Here is a 21,429-nt window from a genome sequence, read left to right on the forward strand (position 1 = left end):
CCAGAGAGATGGATACCCACCTATTTTGTGTCTCGCCTGCTTTGACACGGATTTTGCCCACGGTGAGCTTGGGCCTCATTCCCCCACTGCTCCAGGAGTTAAAGGTCTGCATCTTGCTCCACATATTGTTTACAACACTCCCCTCCCAGCGGAACTTCAGCATCATCAGGTCCCCAACGTCTGAGTCCAGGGTGATCAGAAAGGTGTATGTCTTATTGCCTGAGATCTCCTCGATGCTGAGAGAAAGAGAGAGAGGTTAGAGAGAAGTACATTCACCTTGATGCATTTCCTCAGGTTTTTTCCCAGGTTTCTTTCACACGTGGACTGCAAGTAATGAACCTGAAAAGCAGAAGGAGGGTTTGACTATTGCATTGTTATTTATTAGCTGAAACAGCTGTGCATGTGAAATAACCATAGTCTTGGGCAGCCTCTTTTATAAGGACATTCAGGGGTGGAGGTGAGGAAATACAGTATTTTCATTCCCCTCCAGAAGTGTGACAGTAGGGAGGAAAAACCATGTGACTCTCTACTCTTAGTGTAGATGCACGTGAATCATTCATTAGGCGATATAGAGCAGAATGGGATCAAAATGTAGGTTGGCAGGGAGAGTGTTCCTTTGTGATGCACACACACATCAATTATTGATATCTCCCTCTCCATTTATAGTCCTATTTCATTCAGAGGTATGAGCTGTTTCCATGTACTTCCGTTACTGCTACCCTATGTTGTACAGGGGCAGAGTGAGAGCTGACTGGATGCAGTCTCTAGTGAAAGTCTACAGACCCCTTGTACAGTCTTCACATTTAGCTGACTTTAAATTCAATCTTAAAAGGGATTCAATTAGATAGATCTACACAATCTAATTCTAGAAAATCTTCTAAATTAGTAAAACAAAATTAAGATGTATCGATTGTCTTCACACCCCAGAGTTATTACTTGGTTGAAGCACCTTTGACAGCCGCTACAGCTGTGGATAAGTTTTAATAAGATTCAACCAACCTTGCACAGCTCCTATGGCATCATATATATCCATAGTTATTTTGTAAAAATTGCTCAAGCTCAGTAAATTAGGATGGGAATCATTGATGGACAGAAATATTCAAACATTGTCTCTGATTTTCAAGCAGATTTAAGTCAGGGCTGAGACTGGACCATTCAGGAACACTCAATATATATTGGTATTTTGGTGAGTTTTTGGCATTAACATTTGTGTAATTATCTAGCTGAAAAATATAACTCTATCCCAGGGTTAGGTCTTCAGAAGACTACGGTGGGTTTTCCTCTAACTTTTTATCTGGGGTTGACTCCTTTCATATTTCCTTTGATCCTGACAAACTCCCAGTCCCTGCTGGTGACAAGCATACTCATAACATGATGCTGCCACCACAATACTTAACATTACAGAGGGTTTCACTCTGCGTTATGTTGTATTGGATTTGACCCAAGCCTGTAGTTTTTAATTTAGTTATTTTATTTGCAGTGTTGTGTTGCAGTATTACTTAACGGCCTTGTTGCAAACAGAATGGATGTTTTTAGTGGAATTTTTAACACAAGCTTCCTTCTTTTCACTTTGTCATACAGGCCAGTAATGTGGAGTGAATGCAATGTTGTTGATCCTCTGTATTTTCAAGTATTGTGGTGGCAGCATCATGTTATGGGTATGTTTGTCACCTGCAGGGACTGGGGAGTTTGTCAGGATCAAAAGATATATGAAAGGAGCAAAGCTCAGATAAAAAGTTAGCGGAAATCCTGTGTCAGTTTTCTGAATGTATAACATACAAATGTTACACAAATGTTAATGCCAAAGACACACCAGAATGGCTTTTCTAGAGGTGTTGAGCGTTCCTGGTCCAATCTACATTCTAACTTAAATTTGCTTGAAAATCAGAGTCAAAGTTTAAATATTACTGTCCATCAATGATTCCCAACCAAATTTACTGAGCTTGAGCAATTTAATCAAAAACAATAGACATATGTTGCCCTAAGAGTTGTGCGAAGTTGGTAGAATCTTATTAAAAATTATTAACAGCTGTGATGGCTGGCAAAGGTGCTTCCACCAAGTATAACTCTGGGGTGTGAAGACATATACAATCAAGACATCTTCATTTTTTATAATTTTTATTAATTTGGAAAATGTTCTTTAATATTCTTTCACTTTGAAAATGTGGAATAGGTCTATAGGAAAAAAATCTAATTTAATCACTTTTTAGATTTAATTTTAAGGCAGAAAAATGTGAAGACTGCAAGAGGTGTGTAGACATTCACTTGGCACTGCATGTAGAGACTTGAACACTATAGCCCCAGTGTACTGTCTGTATGAAAACTCAGCTCATATCAGGGCCTAGTGTGGTGTGATACTCACAAAGTGATGGGCATTTCAGGGCTGTCCTCCTTTGTACCAGTGAGAGAGATGGTGAGAGTGGGCTCAGTCTTCTCTATCTGGTTGACAAATTGAATCCTGAACTGGTAGTGGTAGACTGCAGGGAGAATACGAGAGGAGAAGTCATGAAAGACGACATGGACAAGACATACCAAATATAAAAGTGCATAATATCTTCATCATCTCTAAACAATGTTTTGAAACTGAATCTATGTAGCTGCTCCAATATATACTACCATTCAAAAGTTTGGGGTCACTTAGAAATGTCCTTGTTTTTGAAAGAAAAGCAAATTTTTTGTCCATTAAAATAACATCAATTGATCAGAATTACAGTGTAGACATTGTTAATGTTGAAAATGACTATTGTAGCAGGAAACGGCTGATTTTTAATGGAATATCTACATAGGTGTACAGAGGCCCATTATCAGCAACCATCACTCCTGTGTTCCAATGGCACGTTGTGTTAGCTAATCCAAGTTTATCATTTTAAAAGGCTAATTGATCATTAGAAAACCCTTTTTCAATTATGTTAGCACATCTGAAAACTGTTGTGCTTATTAAAGCAGCAATTAAACTGGCCTTCTTTAGACTGTTGAGTATCTGGAGCATCAGCATTTGTGGGTTTGATTACAGGCTCAAAAAAGGCAGAAACCAAGACCTTTCTACAGAAACTCGTCAGTCTATTCCATGCTATTCCATGCGAGAAATTGCCAAGAAACTGAAGATCTCGTACAACGCTGTGTACTAATCCCTTCACAGAACAGCGCAAACTGTCTCTAACCAGAATAGAAAGAGGAGTGGGAGACCCCGGTGCACAACTGAGCAAGAGGACAAGTACATTAGTGTGTCTAGTTTGAGAAACAGATGCCTCACAAGTCCTCAACTGGCAGCTTCATTAAAAAGTATCCGCAAAACACCAGTCTCAACGTCAACAGTGAAGAGGCGACTCCGGGATGCTGGCCTTCTAGGCAGAGTTGCAAAGAAAAGCCATATCTCAGACTGGCCAATAAAAATAAAAGATTAAGATTTACCAAAGAACACAGTCACTGGACAGATAACTCTGCCTAAGAAGCCCAGCGTCCCGGAGTCGCCTCTTCACTGTTGGCGTTGAGACTGGTGTTTTGCAGGTAGTATTTCATGTATTTAAAAAATTATGTTTTAAGCAAAATAGTGTTTTCTAGACAACTGCAAACTTCAAGGAGTAGGCCATTCAAGGAGTTGGTCTGATGGTGCCCTCTGGTGTCATCGGCCTCCCCCTTTCTTGAGGAAACAATAGAGGAGCAATAGAGAACAAAATACGAAAGGCCCACCCCCCCACTTTTGCCATGTCATGAGGATACCTGGACCACATATTAAGATGTGCCTTTTGTTAGATTAATCAGGTGATAAATGAAGCGCATGATGGGAGGACACACACTGACCTACCACATACCTGCTGAACTATCACATTACATACACAGGGGTTGTCTCTCCTCTAGTTCTAATCATCCCGTCAGGTTGGTTCAGGACTTTCTGGTTCAGGCCCTGGAGAGGGAGTGGCCTGTCTCCATGGTTACAGAGCCCCTCCCCCTGGTCATACACTCCTCCCCCAGAGACTAAATGCCTGTTGCCCTGAGATACAAGACACACACACACATTGCTACTGGCTACACCCCACCCACACACACACACCCTCGGATGATCACGAACACATAGACACTAGTGGACTTACTGGCAGACACACACATAACCTACGACTCAGAAGATGAGGGAAGGGAGAGAGACTGTAGCAGCCATGGTAAGGAGTGTGAAGGTGAGGGAGAGGAGTGCATAGGTGTTGGGGAATACGTGCTGCGTCCTTCTCTACTGCCTCAGATGCAGATACTGAGAGAGGAGAGAGAATACAGAGAGAAAGAGGAGGTTCTGCATGGTGTGAGCGGCCTAGTCTTTCAGAGAGTTCACATCAGTCCCTGGTCCCCGCCTGCCTTCCATCAGCTCCTCGTCTGGGGAGCATGGCCCAAAGCCTCTCTGTCAATCCCTGACCTGCGGCAGAGTCTGGAGCGTCTGCTGACCCCCTACGGGCTTTCCCTGGCTGAGGAGCAGGGGTCTCTGTGGCTGGCGGCCGAGCCAATGGGCCGGCTAGGCCGGCTGTGGGCTGATGACCTCACTGATGACGTCAGTGTGTGTCTGAACCTTGACCTCCTGGCGTCACTGGTCTACTCAAATCAAACTTTATTTGCCACATGCGCCAACTACAACAAGTGTAGACTTTACCGTGAAATACTTATTTACAATCCCTTAACCAACAGTGCAGCTCAAGAAGAAGAAAATATTTACTAAGTAGGCTAAAATAAAAAGTAATAATAAAAAGTAACAGAATAACAATAACAATAACGAGGCTATATACAGGGGGCATCGGTACCGAGTCAGTGTGCAGGGGTACAGGCTAGTTGAGGTAATCTGTACATGTAGGTGGGGGCAAAGTGACTATGCATAGGTAACGAACAAACAGCGAGCAGCAGCAGTGTACAAGGGGTGCAATGTTCAGCAGTATAATGGTACTCCCTCATTGACTTGCCCCTGCTCTGGTCACCTGACCCCCACTTCCAACCATTCCATCCCTTCTCCCTGTTTCCACAGAGCTTTGTTTATGACATCGGCTTCTGGGCGGGGCCAGACAGGCAGGAGGCCGAGTTTCATGCTCTTGACTAGAGGCCAGTAGAGAGACGGTAGAGAATGTTACACTCATAGACACCTACACACCCTACACACACACCTACACACACCCTGACATAACACACACCTACACACCCTACACACACTGACACACCACCCAACACACACACCTACACACAGACCAACACACACCCTGACACACACCAGCTACTGTTACAGACTCACCTACTGCTCACACACACATGCCTTCTGACACACACGCGCACTCAAACTCCACACATACCTGCAAAGCCTGCTGTCCACACGCATGCATCTCACCGTCAGGTAGTGTCTGTCTGTGTATGTGAGAGAGATGAGTGCAGTGTTGTAATATGCTGTAGCAACACTTTCCAGACACTGAAGCTAGTGGTTGGTGTCAGGATGGTGTTGATGTCAGGATGGTGTTGATGTCAGGATGGTGTTGATGTCAGGATGGTGTTGGTGTCAGGATGGTGTTGGTGTCAGGATAGGGTTGGTGTCATGATGGTGTTGGTGTCAGGATGGTGTTGGTGTCAGGATGGTGTTGATGTCAGGATGGTGTTGATGTCATGATGGTGTTGGTGTCAGGATGGTGTTGGTGTCAGGATGGTGTTGGTGTCAGGATAGGGTTGGTGTCATGATGGTGTTGGTGTCAGGATGGTGTTGTTGTCAGGATGGTGTTGATGTCAGGATAGGGTTGGTGTCATGATGGTGTTGGTGTCAGGATGGTGTTGGTGTCAGGATGGTGTTGATGTCATGATGGTGTTGGTGTCATGTTGGTGTCAGGATGGTGTTGTTGTCAGGATGGTGTTGGTCTCAGGATGGTGTTGGTGTCAGGATGTTGTTGGTGTCAGGATGGTGTTGGTGTCAGGATGGTGTTGGTGTCAGGAAAGTGTTGGTGTCAGGATGGTGTTGGTGTCAGGATGGTGTTAGTGTCAGGATGGTGTTGGTATCAGGATGTTGTTGGTGTCAGGATAGTGTTGGTGTCAGGATGGTGTTGGTGTCAGGATGGTGTTGGTGTCAGGATGGTGTTGGTATCAGGATGTTGTTGGTGTCAGGATAGTGTTGGTGTCAGGATGGTGTTGGTGTCAGGATGGTGTTGGTGTCAGGATGGTGTTGGTGTCAGGATGGTGTTGGTGTCAGGATGTTGTTGGTGTCAGGATGGTGTTGGTGTCAGGATGGTGTTGGTATCAGGATGTTGTTGGTGTCAGGATAGTGTTGGTGTCAGGATGGTGTTGGTGTCAGGATGGTGTTGGTGTCAGGATGGTGTTGGTGTCAGGATGGTGTTGGTGTCAGGATGGTGTTGGTGTCAGGATGGTGTTGGTGTCAGGATAGTGTTGGTGTCAGGATGGTGTTGGTGTCAGGATGGTGTTGGTGTCAGGTTGTTGTTGATGTCAGGATGGTGTTGGTGTCAGGATGGTGTTGGTGTCAGGATGGTGTTGATGTCGGCAGCAGATAGCCTAGTGGTTAGAGCGTTGGGCCAGTAACCGAAAGGTAAACATCTGTTGTTCTGCTACTGAACAAGGCAGTTAACCCACTCTTTCCCCAGTAGGCCTTCATTGTAAATAATAATTTGTTCTTAACTGACTTGCCTAGTTAAAAAAAGGTTAGAAAAGTGAAAAGGAGACTGGGATAGGACTTTAATTGGCTTCAGAGGAGGAGAAGCTTTAAAGTGGCTGTTATTGGCTGTGCTCCACAGCAGATTAAGTATTTTTCAATAAAGCCACAGTCTCAGATTTCTAAGCTCCTGTCACGACAACCTTACCAAAGTTCCACAGACTTTACCTCATCATATCAATCAATCAAGTGTATTTTATAAATCCCTTTTTACATCAGCAGCTTTCACAAAGTGCTTCTACAGATATCAAAAACTGTCCCCTTGAGCTGAAATAGACCCTAGACCCTTATTTCCTAGTGAGACCTTGTCATGGCATATATTGATCAAAGTGTGTCCCAACTAATATGGTCTTTGCGTCAAACTAATATGGTCTTTGCATCAAACTAATATAATCTTTGCATCAAACAATGTAACATGCCTACAATTCCCTGCTTGTCTCTTCCCATGAGACTTTATGGTGTTATTGACCATGGACTCGTGTTCCAGAAAGCTCTTATGCAAAATGTTATTCCTGGTTTTGTACAGTACAGTAGAATGCCATGAAGTTAACATGTATTACTCTAGGCTCCTGCCTGTGCCAACTACACGCTTTCCTGCTTGTTAAATTCTGACATTCTACAGTATTTCCTAATTACATGGAAGAGTGGGTTTTGTCTGTAAGGGACATGGGACACCATTGTGTGCACTTACGTTTGTAGGGCATGTGAGAGCGGGTCTTGTGGTAGAGCTTTTTGCCGGCGGCACTGCGCACCCTCCTTACGTTATAGCCCAGTGTGTTGCATTTGTTCTTGCGGCAGTCCAGGAAGGTACCCTTCTCAAAGGCATTGTCATCACTGCATCTGTAGGCCATGATCTGCTTGTCTTTGTTCAGAAGGGAGTCGATGAACAGGTAGACCGAACGCTTATGGGCACATTTCACTGTCTGCTCAAAACCTAGGAGAGAAAGAGTGGAAATGTGAGTGGAATTTAAAAAGGGGGCAGATAATAAGACTGTAACACATATGAATTGAGCATTCAAACTTTGGACTCAAATGTTCCCCTTTGTGATCAGGTCACTGCATCATTCTAGCCCTGGTTAAACTAAACTGGGACTGAGGCTATTCGGAACTGTATCTGTGCCAGCCTTCAATCTTTTCCTCTCCTCAGAATACAGACTACGCCTTAACAAGATCCTGATTATACTTTTTAGTTGGTCATTATTTGGGGATTCATTATCCCCAAAACAGATCTGTCATAATGTCCTGTCACTTCTCTGGGTAAAAAGGCCTGTCAACCTCTTTATGTCTGTGCGCTGACTGATCTGAGACCTGTCTTCAGGCCTGCTTCTCCTGAGGAGATCTCATCATAGCCTGGAGGCAGAATGCACAGTGGACAGACAGGGCTGAGGGAGATGTATTTCTCTAATTAACTCACGAGGATGACAGATAATGTGCTTCTGTCTTTCATGTCAGAAAAAAAAATGTTTTTGATTGAATCCCCCGAAATCCCACCACCACTTATTTCTGACTATTGGGAATTCTATTCATATTCAGCAGAGCAGCGTGAATATAAGATGAGGCACTGCTTTCACACGATACTGCCTTATTATTTTAGTTTGTGCCTCTGCAAGGTAAATGGTAATGGTTTACTTTGATCAAAAATAGCTCTTCTCCTTAATATACCCTACCAATATTTTTCTATATGCCAAATGACTCTTCCCTCCCCACTCCACCACTGTGACAGACTCACCATTGATTCCATGCAAGGCGATATGTTCCATTAAGCTCTGGAAAGGGTGGCATTCTGGTTGGAAGTCACCCCCGTTGGGGTAGAAGTGAACATGTGCCACAGGCTGCTTGATGCCCACACTCAGCCCCATGCGTTCTTGAGTGTAGGTGTGGATGGCATCCACAAATAGGGCATCATCAGGGGACAGTCTGTCTGATGCTGCCATGCCCTCAAACAGGGGACCTGCTGGATCCAGACCTGGACAAAGAAACACAAAGGATCTCAGGCTTTTCACCAGAGTGCCATTAGACTTGGATACTTCTATAAGAATTGTACTCTAATGCATTATTTAGCCAGGAAATGGTGTGACAAAATATTTACAGAGAGTAGAAAACCTCACCAGTAATTCGTCCAATCTTTCCACGTCCTCCCAGGTAGCTTCCAGCAAATCCAGAGACGTGAGCACCAAGACTGTATCCAATCAGATGAACTTTCTCTGCAGGAAACAGGTAAAACTCCTGACACACAAAGATCGTTATTATTTTAGTGTTGATGTGAAAAGGAGGGGATGATGTGACATTATCGTCTTTTGTAGAAGACATATTATATCTCCTAAAGAGGTTGTCTTCTCCTTTCTGTCACACAAACAGTACTTTGCTATGACAGTCTTTGTTGAACACATTGAACACTTTCCTGACTCTCACCTGCAGCCACTGTAGCAGGAATGCTATGTCCTTCCCCACTGCCCTAGTGTTCTGCGCTGCGTTAGGGTAGTTCATATTGGCCTGTAAAAGCCAGTCAGTAACGATCACATTGACTGGTATTCAGAGCAGAAGCAAGAACGGGCACCCAGCTCTCCATCAGAGCATTTATCTTGGAAAAAGAGAACGGGTTTTAATCTCATTTGAAGGGTTGCAAAGGGAGGGTATCTTACTGGAATCCTTCTAAGTTTACCAGTAAACTCACAGAATTTTGATAACTTTCAAGGTTTTTGGGGGAATTTTATCAGATGACATCTAGTGGCCTTTTTGGGTTCTCCAGATCATCACACGTGTACGTAATTATTTATGGCCCTCTACGTGGCCTCATCACATGTCAAATATATAAAAAATAATCAAATAACATAGTTTTGAAATAAAAAATAGAATGACAAAGCTGTTAAACTTTATCATAAATATAAACCATCAACTTAGTGAATACCATTGGTGTTTAATATGAGGGTTTCAGCATGAAATATCCTTTTATTTATTTTTTTACACACTTGTATTTATTTTAATATGTCAATACGTATTTTGTCACCAAACTTGTAGCAGTTGTGAAAAAAGTAAATCGTTGGAAGAGTTGCAGAGGTAATTGAAAATAATGCCATTGCTGATTAGTTGCTTTTCTTAATTTTATTTCTTAACATTTTTATCTTGAACCATAACCACTAGAAACTCATGGATAATATGGACACAGACATAAAAAATGTATTCTATATACAGTTCTATATACAGAAGTCGGAAGTTTACACCTTAGCCAAATACATTTAAACTCAGTTTTTCACAATTCCTGACAATTAATCCTCGTAAAAAATTCCCTGTCTTAGGATCACCACTTTATTTTAAGAATGTGAAATGTCAGAATAATAGTAGAGAGAATTATTTATTTCAGTTTTTATTTCTTTCATCACATTCCCAGTGGGTCAGAAGTTTACATACACTCAAATTAGTATTTGGTAGCATTGCCTTTACATTGTTAACTTGGGTCAAACGTTTCGGGTAGCCTTCCACGAGCTTCCCACAATAAGTTGGGTGAATTTTGGCCCATTCCTCCTGACAGAGCGGGTGTAACTGAGTCAGGTTTGTAGGCCTCCTTGCTCGCACACGCTTTTTCAGTTCTGCCCACACATTTTCCATAGGATTGAGGTTAGGGCTTTGTGGTGGCCACACCAATACCATGACTTTGTTGTCCTTAAGCCATTTTACCACAACTTTGGAAGTATGCTTGGGGTCATTGTCCATTTGGAAGACCCATTTGCGACCAAGCTTTAACTTCCTGACTGATGTCTTGAGATGTTGCTTCAATATATCCACATAATTTTCCTGCCTCATGATGCCATCTATTTTGTGAAGTGCACCAGTCCCTCCTGCAGCAAAGCACCCCCACAACACGATGCTGCCACCCCCGTGCTTCATGGTTGTGATGGTGTTCTTCGGCTTGCAAGCCTCCCCTTTTTCCTTCAAACATAACAATGGTCATTATGGCCAAACAGTTCTATTTTTGTTTCATCAGACCAGAGAACATTTCTCCAAAAAGTACAATATTTGTCCCCATGTGCAGTTGCAAACCGTAGTCTGGCTTTTTTTATGGCGGTTTTGGAGCAGTGGCTTCTTCCTTGCTGAGCGATATAGGACTCGTTTTACTGTGGATACAGATTATTTTGTACCCGTTTCTTCCAGCATCTTCACAAGGTCCTTTGCTGTTGTTCTGGGATTGATTTGCACTTTTCGCACCAAAGTACGTTCATCTCTAGGAGACAGAATGTGTCTCCTTCCTGAGCGGTATGACGGCTGCGTGATCCCATGGTGTTTATACTTGCATACTATTGTTTGGACAGATGAACGTGGTACCTTCAGGCATTTGGAAATTGCTCCCAAGAATGAACCAGACTTGTGGAGGTCTACAATTTTTTTCTGAGGTCTTGGCTGATTTCTTTTGATTTTCCCATGGTGTCAAGCAAAGTGGCACTGAGTTTGAAGGTAGCCCTTGAAATACATCCACAGGTACACCTTCAATTGACTCAAATTATGTCAATTAGCCTATCAGAAGCTTCTAAATCCATGACATCATTTTCTGGAATTTTCCAAGCTGTTTAAAGGCACAGTTAACTTTGTGTATGTAAACTTCTGACCCACTGGAATTGTGATAAGTGAAATAATCTGTCTGTAAATGGGATTGATTTGCACTTTTCGCACCAAAGTACGTTCATCTCTAGGAGACAGAATGTGTCTCCTTCCTGAGCGGTATGACGGCTGCGTGATCCCATGGTGTTTATACTTGCATACTATTGTTTGTACAGATGAACGTGGTACCTTCAGGCGTTTGGAAATTGCTCCCAAGAATGAACCAGACTTGTGGAGGTCTACAATTTTTTTCTGAGGTCTTGGCTGATTTCTTTTGATTTTCCCATGGTGTCAAGCAAAGTGGCACTGAGTTTGAAGGTAGCCCTTGAAATACATCCACAGGTACACCTTCAATTGACTCAAATTATGTCAATTAGCCTATCAGAAGCTTCTAAATCCATGACATCATTTTCTGGAATTTTCCAAGCTGTTTAAAGGCACAGTTAACTTTGTGTATGTAAACTTCTGACCCACTGGAATTGTGATAAGTGAAATAATCTGTCTGTAAATGGGATTGATTTGCACTTTTCGCACCAAAGTACGTTCATCTCTAGGAGACAGAATGTGTCTCCTTCCTGAGCGGTATGACGGCTGCGTGATCCCATGGTGTTTATACTTGCATACTATTGTTTGGACAGATGAACGTGGTACCTTCAGGCATTTGGAAATTGCTCCCAAGAATGAACCAGACTTGTGGAGGTCTACAATTTTTTTCTGAGGTCTTGGCTGATTTCTTTTGATTTTCCCATGGTGTCAAGCAAAGTGGCACTGAGTTTGAAGGTAGCCCTTGAAATACATCCACAGGTACACCTTCAATTGACTCAAATTATGTCAATTAGCCTATCAGAAGCTTCTAAATCCATGACATCATTTTCTGGAATTTTCCAAGCTGTTTAAAGGCACAGTTAACTTTGTGTATGTAAACTTCTGACCCACTGGAATTGTGATAAGTGAAATAATCTGTCTGTAAATGGGATTGATTTGCACTTTTCGCACCAAAGTACGTTCATCTCTAGGAGACAGAATGTGTCTCCTTCCTGAGCGGTATGACGGCTGCGTGATCCCATGGTGTTTATACTTGCATACTATTGTTTGGACAGATGAACGTGGTACCTTCAGGCATTTGGAAATTGCTCCCAAGAATGAACCAGACTTGTGGAGGTCTACAATTTTTTTCTGAGGTCTTGGCTGATTTCTTTTGATTTTCCCATGGTGTCAAGCAAAGTGGCACTGAGTTTGAAGGTAGCCCTTGAAATACATCCACAGGTACACCTTCAATTGACTCAAATTATGTCAATTAGCCTATCAGAAGCTTCTAAATCCATGACATCATTTTCTGGAATTTTCCAAGCTGTTTAAAGGCACAGTTAACTTTGTGTATGTAAACTTCTGACCCACTGGAATTGTGATAAGTGAAATAATCTGTCTGTAAATGGGATTGATTTGCACTTTTCGCACCAAAGTACGTTCATCTCTAGGAGACAGAATGTGTCTCCTTCCTGAGCGGTATGACGGCTGCGTGATCCCATGGTGTTTATACTTGCATACTATTGTTTGGACAGATGAACGTGGTACCTTCAGGCATTTGGAAATTGCTCCCAAGAATGAACCAGACTTGTGGAGGTCTACAATTTTTTTCTGAGGTCTTGGCTGATTTCTTTTGATTTTCCCATGGTGTCAAGCAAAGTGGCACTGAGTTTGAAGGTAGCCCTTGAAATACATCCACAGGTACACCTTCAATTGACTCAAATTATGTCAATTAGCCTATCAGAAGCTTCTAAATCCATGACATCATTTTCTGGAATTTTCCAAGCTGTTTAAAGGCACAGTTAACTTTGTGTATGTAAACTTCTGACCCACTGGAATTGTGATAAGTGAAATAATCGGTTGAATCTGCAGACGTGTTGCTGTGCGTTTTGTTGCTGTGCGTTTTGCTGCCAACTTTACTTTGCTAGCTGACAACTTTACGTTTTTTTGTTTTGTTTTTGTTTTTAATTACCGTTTATATTTTTAGTTTTTTTCCATCGCAACTTTTTTCCCTCATTCAACTTTTTCACTCCGGACGCTTTATCTGGACATGGTTCGTCAACACCTTCAACAGCCGAAGCTAAGTAGTAACATTAACATGATGTCTTCTAATTGCAGTCGCTGTACTCATAATATACAGGAGAACGATCGCCTTACGGCGAGAATAGCTGTGCTACAAGCCCAGCTTCAGACGCAATCGTTAGGCAAGGGTAATTTCAGTGTAGGAAAGGAAGAAACAGCGTCTGTGCCACCAGTAAGTACAGATAGTAACGTTAGTATAAATCCCCCCGCACAGTCCCCGCAGCCGGACAACTTTCTCATGGCTTCTGGAGGGAAATGCTGTTGGAATGCTCAACCGGTGTCGCTCATTCAGCCGACAGAAACTTTCAACCGGTTCTCCCCATTATGTAGCGAGTCGGAGTCTGAGTCTGAGTCTTCTCTTGTCTCTACTCCTCCCGTTACGGGGTCTGAGACGCCGAAGGCTCCCACCATTAGCTCTGACAAATTGAAAACCCTAGTCATTGGCGACTCCATTACCCGCAGTATTAGACTTAAAGCGAATCACCCAGCGATCATACACTGTTTACCAGGGGGCAGGGCTACCGACGTTAAGGCTAATCTAAAGATGGTGCTGGCTAGAGCTAAATCTGGCGAGTGTAGAGAGTATAGAGATATTGTTATCCACGTCGGCACCAACGATGTTAGGATGAAACAGTCAGAGGTCACCAAGTGCAACATAGCTTCAGCGTGTAAATCAGCTAGAAAGATGTGTCGGCATCGAGTAATTGTCTCTGGCCCCCTCCCAGTTAGGGGGAGTGACGAGCTCTACAGCAGAGTCTCAGCACTCAATTGCTGGTTGAAAACTGTTTTCTGCCCCTCCCAAAAGATAGAATTTGTAGATAATTGGCCCTCTTTCTGGGACTCACCCACAAACAGGACCAAGCCTGACCTGCTGAGGAGTGACGGACTCCATCCTAGCTGGAGGGGTGCTCTCATCTTATCTACCAACATAGATAGGGCTCTAACTCCTCTAGCCCCACAATGAAATAGGGTGCAGGCCAGGCAGCAGGCTGTTAGCCAACCTGCCAGCTTAGTGGAGTCTGCCAATAGCACAGTCAGTGTAGTCAGCTCAGCCATACCCATTGAGACTGTGTCTGTGCCTCGACCTAGGTTGGGCAAAACTAAACATGGCGGTGTTCGCCTTAGCAATCTTATTAGGATAAAGACCTCCTCCATTCCTGCCATTATTGAAAGAGATCGTGATACCTCACATCTCAAAATAGGGTTACTTAATGTTAGATCCCTCACTTCAAAGGCAGTCATAGTCAATGAACTAATCACTGATCATAATCTTGATGTGATTGGCCTGACTGAAACATGGCTTAAGCCTGATGAATTTACTGTGTTAAATGAGGCCTCACCTCCTGGTTACACTAGTGACCATATCCCCCGTGCATCCCGCAAAGGCGGAGGTGTTGCTAACATTTACGATAGCAAATTTCAATTTACAAAAAAAAAAATGGCGTTTTCGTCTTTTGAGCTTCTAGTCATGAAATCTATGCAGCCTACTCAATCACTTTTTATAGCTACTGTTTACAGGCCTCCTGGGCCATATACAGCGTTCCTCTCTGAGTTTCCTGAATTCCTATCAGACCTTGTAGTCATAGCAGATCATATTCTAATTTTTGGTGATTTTAATATTCACATGGAGAAGTCCACAGACCCACTCCAAAAGTCTTTCGGAGCCATTATCGACTCAGTGGGTTTTGTCCAACATGTCTCTGGACCTACTCACTGCCACAGTCATACTCTGGACCTAGTTTTGTCCCATGGAATAAATGTTGTAGATCTTAATGTTTTTCCACATAATCCTGGACTATCGGACCACCATTTTATTACGTTTGCAATCGCAACAAATAATCTGCTCAGACCCCAACCAAGGAGCATCAAAAGTCGTGCTATAAATTCTCAGACAACACAAAAATTCCTTGATGCCCTTCCAGACTCCTTCTGCCTACCCAAGGACGTCAGAGGACAAAAATCAGTTAACCACCTAACTGAGGAACTCAATTTAACCTTGCGCAATACCCTAGATGCAGTTGCACCCCTAAAAACGAAAAACATTTGTCATAAGAAACTAGCTCCCTGGTATACAGAAAATACCCGAGCTTTGAAGCAAGCTTCCAGGAAATTGGAACGGAAATGGCGCCACACCAAACTGGAAGTCTTCCGACTAGCTTGGAAAGACAGTACCGTGCAGTACCGAAGAGCCCTCACTGCTGCTCGATCATCCTACTTTTCCAACTTAATCGAGGAAAATAAGAACAATCCAAAATTTCTTTTTGATACTGTTGCGAAACTAACTAAAAAGCAGCATTCCCCAAGAGAGGATGGCTTTCACTTCAGCAGTAATAAATTCATGAACTTCTTTGAGGAAAAGATCATGACCATTAGAAAGCAAATTACGGACTCCTCTTTGAATCTGCGTATTCCTCCAGGGCTTAGCTGTCCTGGATCTGCACAGCTCTGCGAGGGCCTGGGATCGGGAGAGACACTTAAGTGTTTTAGTACTATATCTCTTGACACAATGATGAAAATAATCATGGCCTCTAAACCTTCAAGCTGCATACTGGATCCTATTCCTACTAAACTGCTGAAGGAGCTGCTTCCTGTGCTTGGCCCTCCTATGTTGAACATAATAAACAGCTCTCTATCCACCGGATGTGTACCAAACTCACTAAAAGTGGCAGTGATAAAGCCTCTCTTGAAAAAGCCAAACCTTGACCCGGAAAATATAAAAAACTATCGGCCTATATCGAATCTTCCATTCCTCTCAAAGATTTTAGAAAAAGCTGTTGCGCAGCAACTCACTGCCTTTCTGAAGACAAATAATGTATACGAAATGCTTCAGTCTGGTTTTAGACCCCATCATAGCACTGAGACTGCACTTGTGAAGGTGGTAAATGACCTTTTAATGGCGTCAGACCGAGGCTCTGCATCTGTCCTCGTGCTACTAGACCTTAGTGCTGCCTTTGACACCATCGATCACCACATTCTTTTGGAGAGACTGGAAACCCAAATTGGTCTACACGGACAAGTTCTGGCCTGGTTTAGATCTTACCTGTCGGAAAGATATCAGTTTGTCTCTGTGAATGGTCTGTCCTCTGACAAATCAACTGTACATTTCGGTGTTCCTCAAGGTTCCGTTTTAGGACCACTATTGTTTTCACTATATATTTTACCTCTTGGGGATGTTATTCGAAAACATAATGTTAACTTTCACTGCTATGCGGATGACACACAGCTGTACATTTCAATGAAACATGGTGAAGCCCCAAAATTGCCCTCGCTAGAAGCCTGTGTTTCAGACATAAGGAAGTGGATGGCTGAAAACTTTCTACTTTTAAACTCGGACAAAACAGAGATGCTTGTTCTAGGTCCCAAGAAACAAAGAGATCTTCTGTTAAATCTGACAATTCATCTTGATGGTTGTAAAGTCGTCTCAAATAAAACTGTGAAGGACCTCGGCGTTACTCTTGACCCTGATCTCTCTTTTGACGAACATATCAAGACTGTTTCAAGGACAGCTTTTTTCCATCTACGTAACATTGCAAAAATCAGAAATTTTCTGTCCAAAAATGATGCAGAAAAATTAATCCATGCATTTGTTACTTCTAGGTTAGACTACTGCAATGCTCTACTTTCCGGCTACCCGGATAAAGCACTAAATAAACTTCAGTTAGTGCTAAATACGGCTGCTAGAATCCTGACTAGAACCAAGAAATTTGATCATATTACTCCAGTGCTAGCTTCCCTACACTGGCTTCCTGTTAAGGCAAGGGCTGATTTCAAGGTTTTACTGTTAACCTATAAAGCGTTACATGGGCTTGCTCCTACCTATCTTTCCGAGTTGGTCCTGCCGTACATACCAATACGTACGCTACGGTCACAAGACGCAGGCCTCCTAATTGTCCCTAGAATTTCTAAGCAAACAGCGGGAGGCAGGGCTTTCTCCTATAGATCTCCATTTTTATGGAACAGTCTGCCTACCCATGTGAGAGACGCAGACTCGGTCTCAACCTTTAAGTCTTTACTGAAGATTTATCTCTTCAGTAGGTCATATGATTGAGTGTAGTCTGGCCCAGGAGTGTGAAGGTGAACGGAAAGGCTCTGGAGCAACGAACCGCCCTTGCTGTCTCTGCCAGGCCGGTTCCCCTCTCTCCACTGGGATTCTCTGCCTCTAACCCTGTTACAGGGGCTGAGTCACTGGCTTGCTGGTGCTCTTTCATGCCGTCCCTAGGAGGGGTGCGTCACTTGAGTGGGTTGAGTTACTGACGTGATCTTCCTGTCTGGGTTGGCGCCCCCCCTTGGTTTGTGCTGTGGTGGAGACCTTTGTGGGCTATACTCGGCCTTGTCTCAGGATTGTAAGTTGGTGGTTGAGGATTTCCCTCTAGTGGTGCGGGGGCTGTGCTTTGGCAAAGTGGGTGGGGTTATATCCTTCCTATTTGGCCCTGTCCGGGGGTTTCTTCGGATGGGGCCACAGTGTCTCCTGACCGCTCCTGTCTCAGCCTCCAGTATTTATGCTGCAGTAGTTTGTGTCGGGGGGCTAGGGTCAGTTGGTTACCTGGAGTACTTCTCCTGTCTTATCCAGTGTCCTGTGTGAATTTAAGTATGCTCTCTCTAATTCTCTCGTTCTCTCTTTCTCTCTGAGAACCTGAGCCCTAGGACCATACGTCAGGACTACCGGGCATGATGACACCTTGCTGTCCCCAGTCCGCCTGGCCTTGCTGCTATTCCAGTTTCAACTGTTCTGCCTGCGGTTACGGAACCCCTACCTGTCCCAGACCTGCTGTTTTCAACTCTTAATGATCGGCTATGAAAAGCCAACTGAGATTTATTCCTGATTATTATTTGACCATGCTTGTCATTTATGAACATTTTGAAAATCTTGGCTCTCTCTAATTTTCTCCTTCTCTCTTTCTTTCTCTCGGAGGACCTGAGCCCTAGGACCATACGTCGGGACTACCGGCCGTGGTGACTCCTTGCTGTCCCCAGTCCGCCTGGCCTTGCTGCTATTCCAGTTTCAACTGTTCTGCCTGCGGTTATGGAACCCCTACCTGTCCCAGACCTGCTGTTTTCAACTCTTAATGATCGGCTATGAAAAGCCAACTGAGATTTATTCCTGATTATTATTTGACCATGCTTGTCATTTATGGAAATTTTGAAAATCTTGGCTCTCTCTAATTTTCTCCTTCTCTCTTTCTTTCTCTCGGAGGACCTGGGCCCTAGGACCATGCGTCGGGACTGCCGCCCGTGGTGACTCCTTGCTGTCCCCAGTCCGCCTGGCCTTGCTGCTATTCCAGTTTCAGCTGTTCTGCCTGCGGTTATGGAACCGCCACCTGTCCCAGACCTGTTGTTTTTCAACTCTTGATGATCGGCTATGAAAAGCCAACTGAAAATTATTCATGATTATTATTTGACCATGCTTGTCACTTATGAACATTTTTGAACATCTTGGCATAGTTCTGTTATAATCTCCACCCGGCACAGCCAGAAGAGGACTGGCCACCCCTCATAGCCTGGTTCCTCTCTAGGTTTCTTCCTAGGTTTTGGCCTTTCTAGGGAGTTTTTCCTAGCCACCGTGCTTCTACACCTGCATTACTAGCTGTTTGGTGTTTTAGGCTGGGTGTCTGTACAGAGTTATTACTATTGTTAATATTTTATTACTATTATTATGAACAATACTATTATTACTGTTCTTATTATTACTGCTATTGGTATTACTACTATTACTAGTATTACTATTATTATTACTATTATTACTACGGTTATGATTGCTATTGTTATTAGTATTAGTACTATTGTTATTACTATTATTACTACTGTTATGATTACTATTATTACTATTTTTAGTAGTACTACTATTATTATTATTACTATTATTACTACTATTATTATTATTACTACTATTATTACTACTAGTATTATTATTATTACTATTATTACTATTAAGGACTCTGCATGGTCAATCCGAATTCTGCATTAGCCACAGAAGTCAGAGCATTCATGCTTCTTGCGCTTCGCGGATGTCAGGGATCCCACCGGAACTTTCATTACGCACACCTGTCCCCTATTCCCACTGATTAGGACTTGTATAAGTGTGCCCTTTGGTTTCCATTGGACTGTTGAAAATGGTTACAATGTCCGTTGGTATGTGTGAGTACCTGTGCTGTGTGTTTTGGTCTTTCGTGCCCTTGTGGATTGCGCAGATGATTACGGGTCTCGTCCCGTGTGTTAATCATTGTGCGCGTGTGTAATTTATTCGAGGTACTCCTCACTCTTTTGTTTGGGTTTCAACACTGTGTTTTTGTTGAGTGTTTGTTTGGTCTTTGTCCCTGTGCCTTTACACGGCACGTCGTAATTTGGGTGCAATAAAAAACTACCCCTAGTCTCAAAGCAAAGGGTCTGAATATTTATGTAAATTAGGTATTTCTTATTATATATATTTTTTTCAATTGCAAAAACTTCTAAAAACCTCTTTTTGGTTTGTCAATATGGGGTATTGTGTGTAGATTGAATAGTATTTTTTTTTTTTTTTATCCATTTAAGAATAAGAGTGCAACGTAACAAAAAGTGGAAAAAGTCAAGGGGTCTGGATACTTTCCGAATGCAATGCACATTTACAGGAGGTTGCACCCTCTTCAATCAATAGGCTAGGGGCAAAATAACATCCAAATTGAGCGCTCATCGACTGAGAGAGGTATCAGGTGCAATTTTCTGGCTTTGTTAACTGGCACCACAGGTAGTTTATGGGCAAAGTGCACACGGTTTTCCGACTCTTTGTGCATCGAAGCACCACAAAAAACTGTCTGTAACACAGAACCCAAACCAGCTGTGCGCGTGCGCCATCGTGCATACATTTATTTTGTCCCCCCACACCAAACGAGATCACGACACGCAGGTTAAAATATCAAACCAAACTCTGAACCAATTACATTAAATTGGGGACAGGTCGAAAAGCATTAAACATTTATGGCAATTTAGCTAGCTAGCTTGCACTTGCTAGCTAATTTGTCCTATTTAGCTAGCTTGCTGTTGCTAGCTAATTTGTCCTGGGATATAAACATTGAGTTGTTATTTTACCTGAAATGCACAAGGTCCTCTACTCCACCAATTATTCCACACATAAACGGTCAACCGAATTGTTTCTAGTCATCTCTCTTCCTTCCAGGCTTTTTCTTCTCTTGATTTTATATTGCGATTGGCAACTTTCATAAATTAGGTGCATTACAGCCACTGACCTCGTTCGTTTTTCAGTCACCCACTTGGGTATAACCAATGAGGAGATGGCACGTGGGTACCTGCTTCTATAAACCAATGAGGAGATGGGAGAGGCAGGACTTGCAGTGCGATCTGCATCAGAAATAGAACTGACTTCTATTTTAGCCAATTGCTATGCAGACGCTCGTTGGCGCGCCCAAGCAGTGTGGGTGCAATAATTGAATAATATAGATTTCTAAATTCATTTGGTGTAGTCAGCCTGTTAGTCGTGATAATGCTTTAAATCCATCACTGCAAATAACTTGACAGTTTCGAAATCGAATACATGTGGATCACATTTTAGGGTTGAGGTATGATTCTGTGGAAGGCTTGGCAACAGACTGCACCTGTTGCAGCATGCCCAGGCACAACTGGAGCTGCGCTTTATGGAGCGGGCACACCATAAATAAGCCTGTAGACTATATCAATAGGTTAAGGCTACAATATCCTTTCATAGTGTTTATATCAGTACAACAACATAGGTCTATCAGATAGCGGACGTTTGGGGGGCATAGGGCCTACCTTTCTGGAGACGCAGGATAATCAAGTTTCCGTTATGACATCACTTGTTTACAATATTAGTCAATATGCCTACTATGTCAAAAAGTGCGGGCAAAGAAGAAGAAAATGTGAGTAGGCCTAGGATAATGCTTTGTTCGTTCTTCATATTAATATCGCTTCACATTTGTATAATTCTAAAGATGGATGATGAAAGTCTATGAGATGAATATGTAGCCTACAGAATCAGTCATCATGTAGGCCTACGGTTAGTTGACTACTTTAAGAATAGTTTAACAATGTAAATGGATCAAACAAAT

The 21,429-nt window shown here is 42.9% G+C and overlaps 1 protein-coding gene and 1 pseudogene across 1 annotated transcript in view; one reads left to right on the top strand and one right to left on the bottom strand.

Annotated features, from left to right (window-relative positions):
- lipca (lipase, hepatic a) overlaps positions 1–21,429 on the bottom strand; it is a 32,742-nt gene that overhangs the window by 5,170 nt on the left and 6,143 nt on the right. The window contains 7 exon segments of the mRNA XM_071401711.1: positions 21–236; positions 2,363–2,477; positions 7,362–7,604; positions 8,400–8,636; positions 8,779–8,896; positions 9,083–9,194; positions 9,196–9,251. Coding sequence (XP_071257812.1) covers positions 21–236; positions 2,363–2,477; positions 7,362–7,604; positions 8,400–8,636; positions 8,779–8,896; positions 9,083–9,194; positions 9,196–9,251 — 1,097 coding nt within the window.
- Positions 3,782–5,363, top strand: LOC139575124 (ferredoxin-fold anticodon-binding domain-containing protein 1 homolog; annotated as a pseudogene).

This window comes from Salvelinus alpinus, chromosome 5, assembly GCF_045679555.1.
Source record: "Salvelinus alpinus chromosome 5, SLU_Salpinus.1, whole genome shotgun sequence".
Classification (NCBI taxonomy): domain Eukaryota; kingdom Metazoa; phylum Chordata; class Actinopteri; order Salmoniformes; family Salmonidae; genus Salvelinus; species Salvelinus alpinus.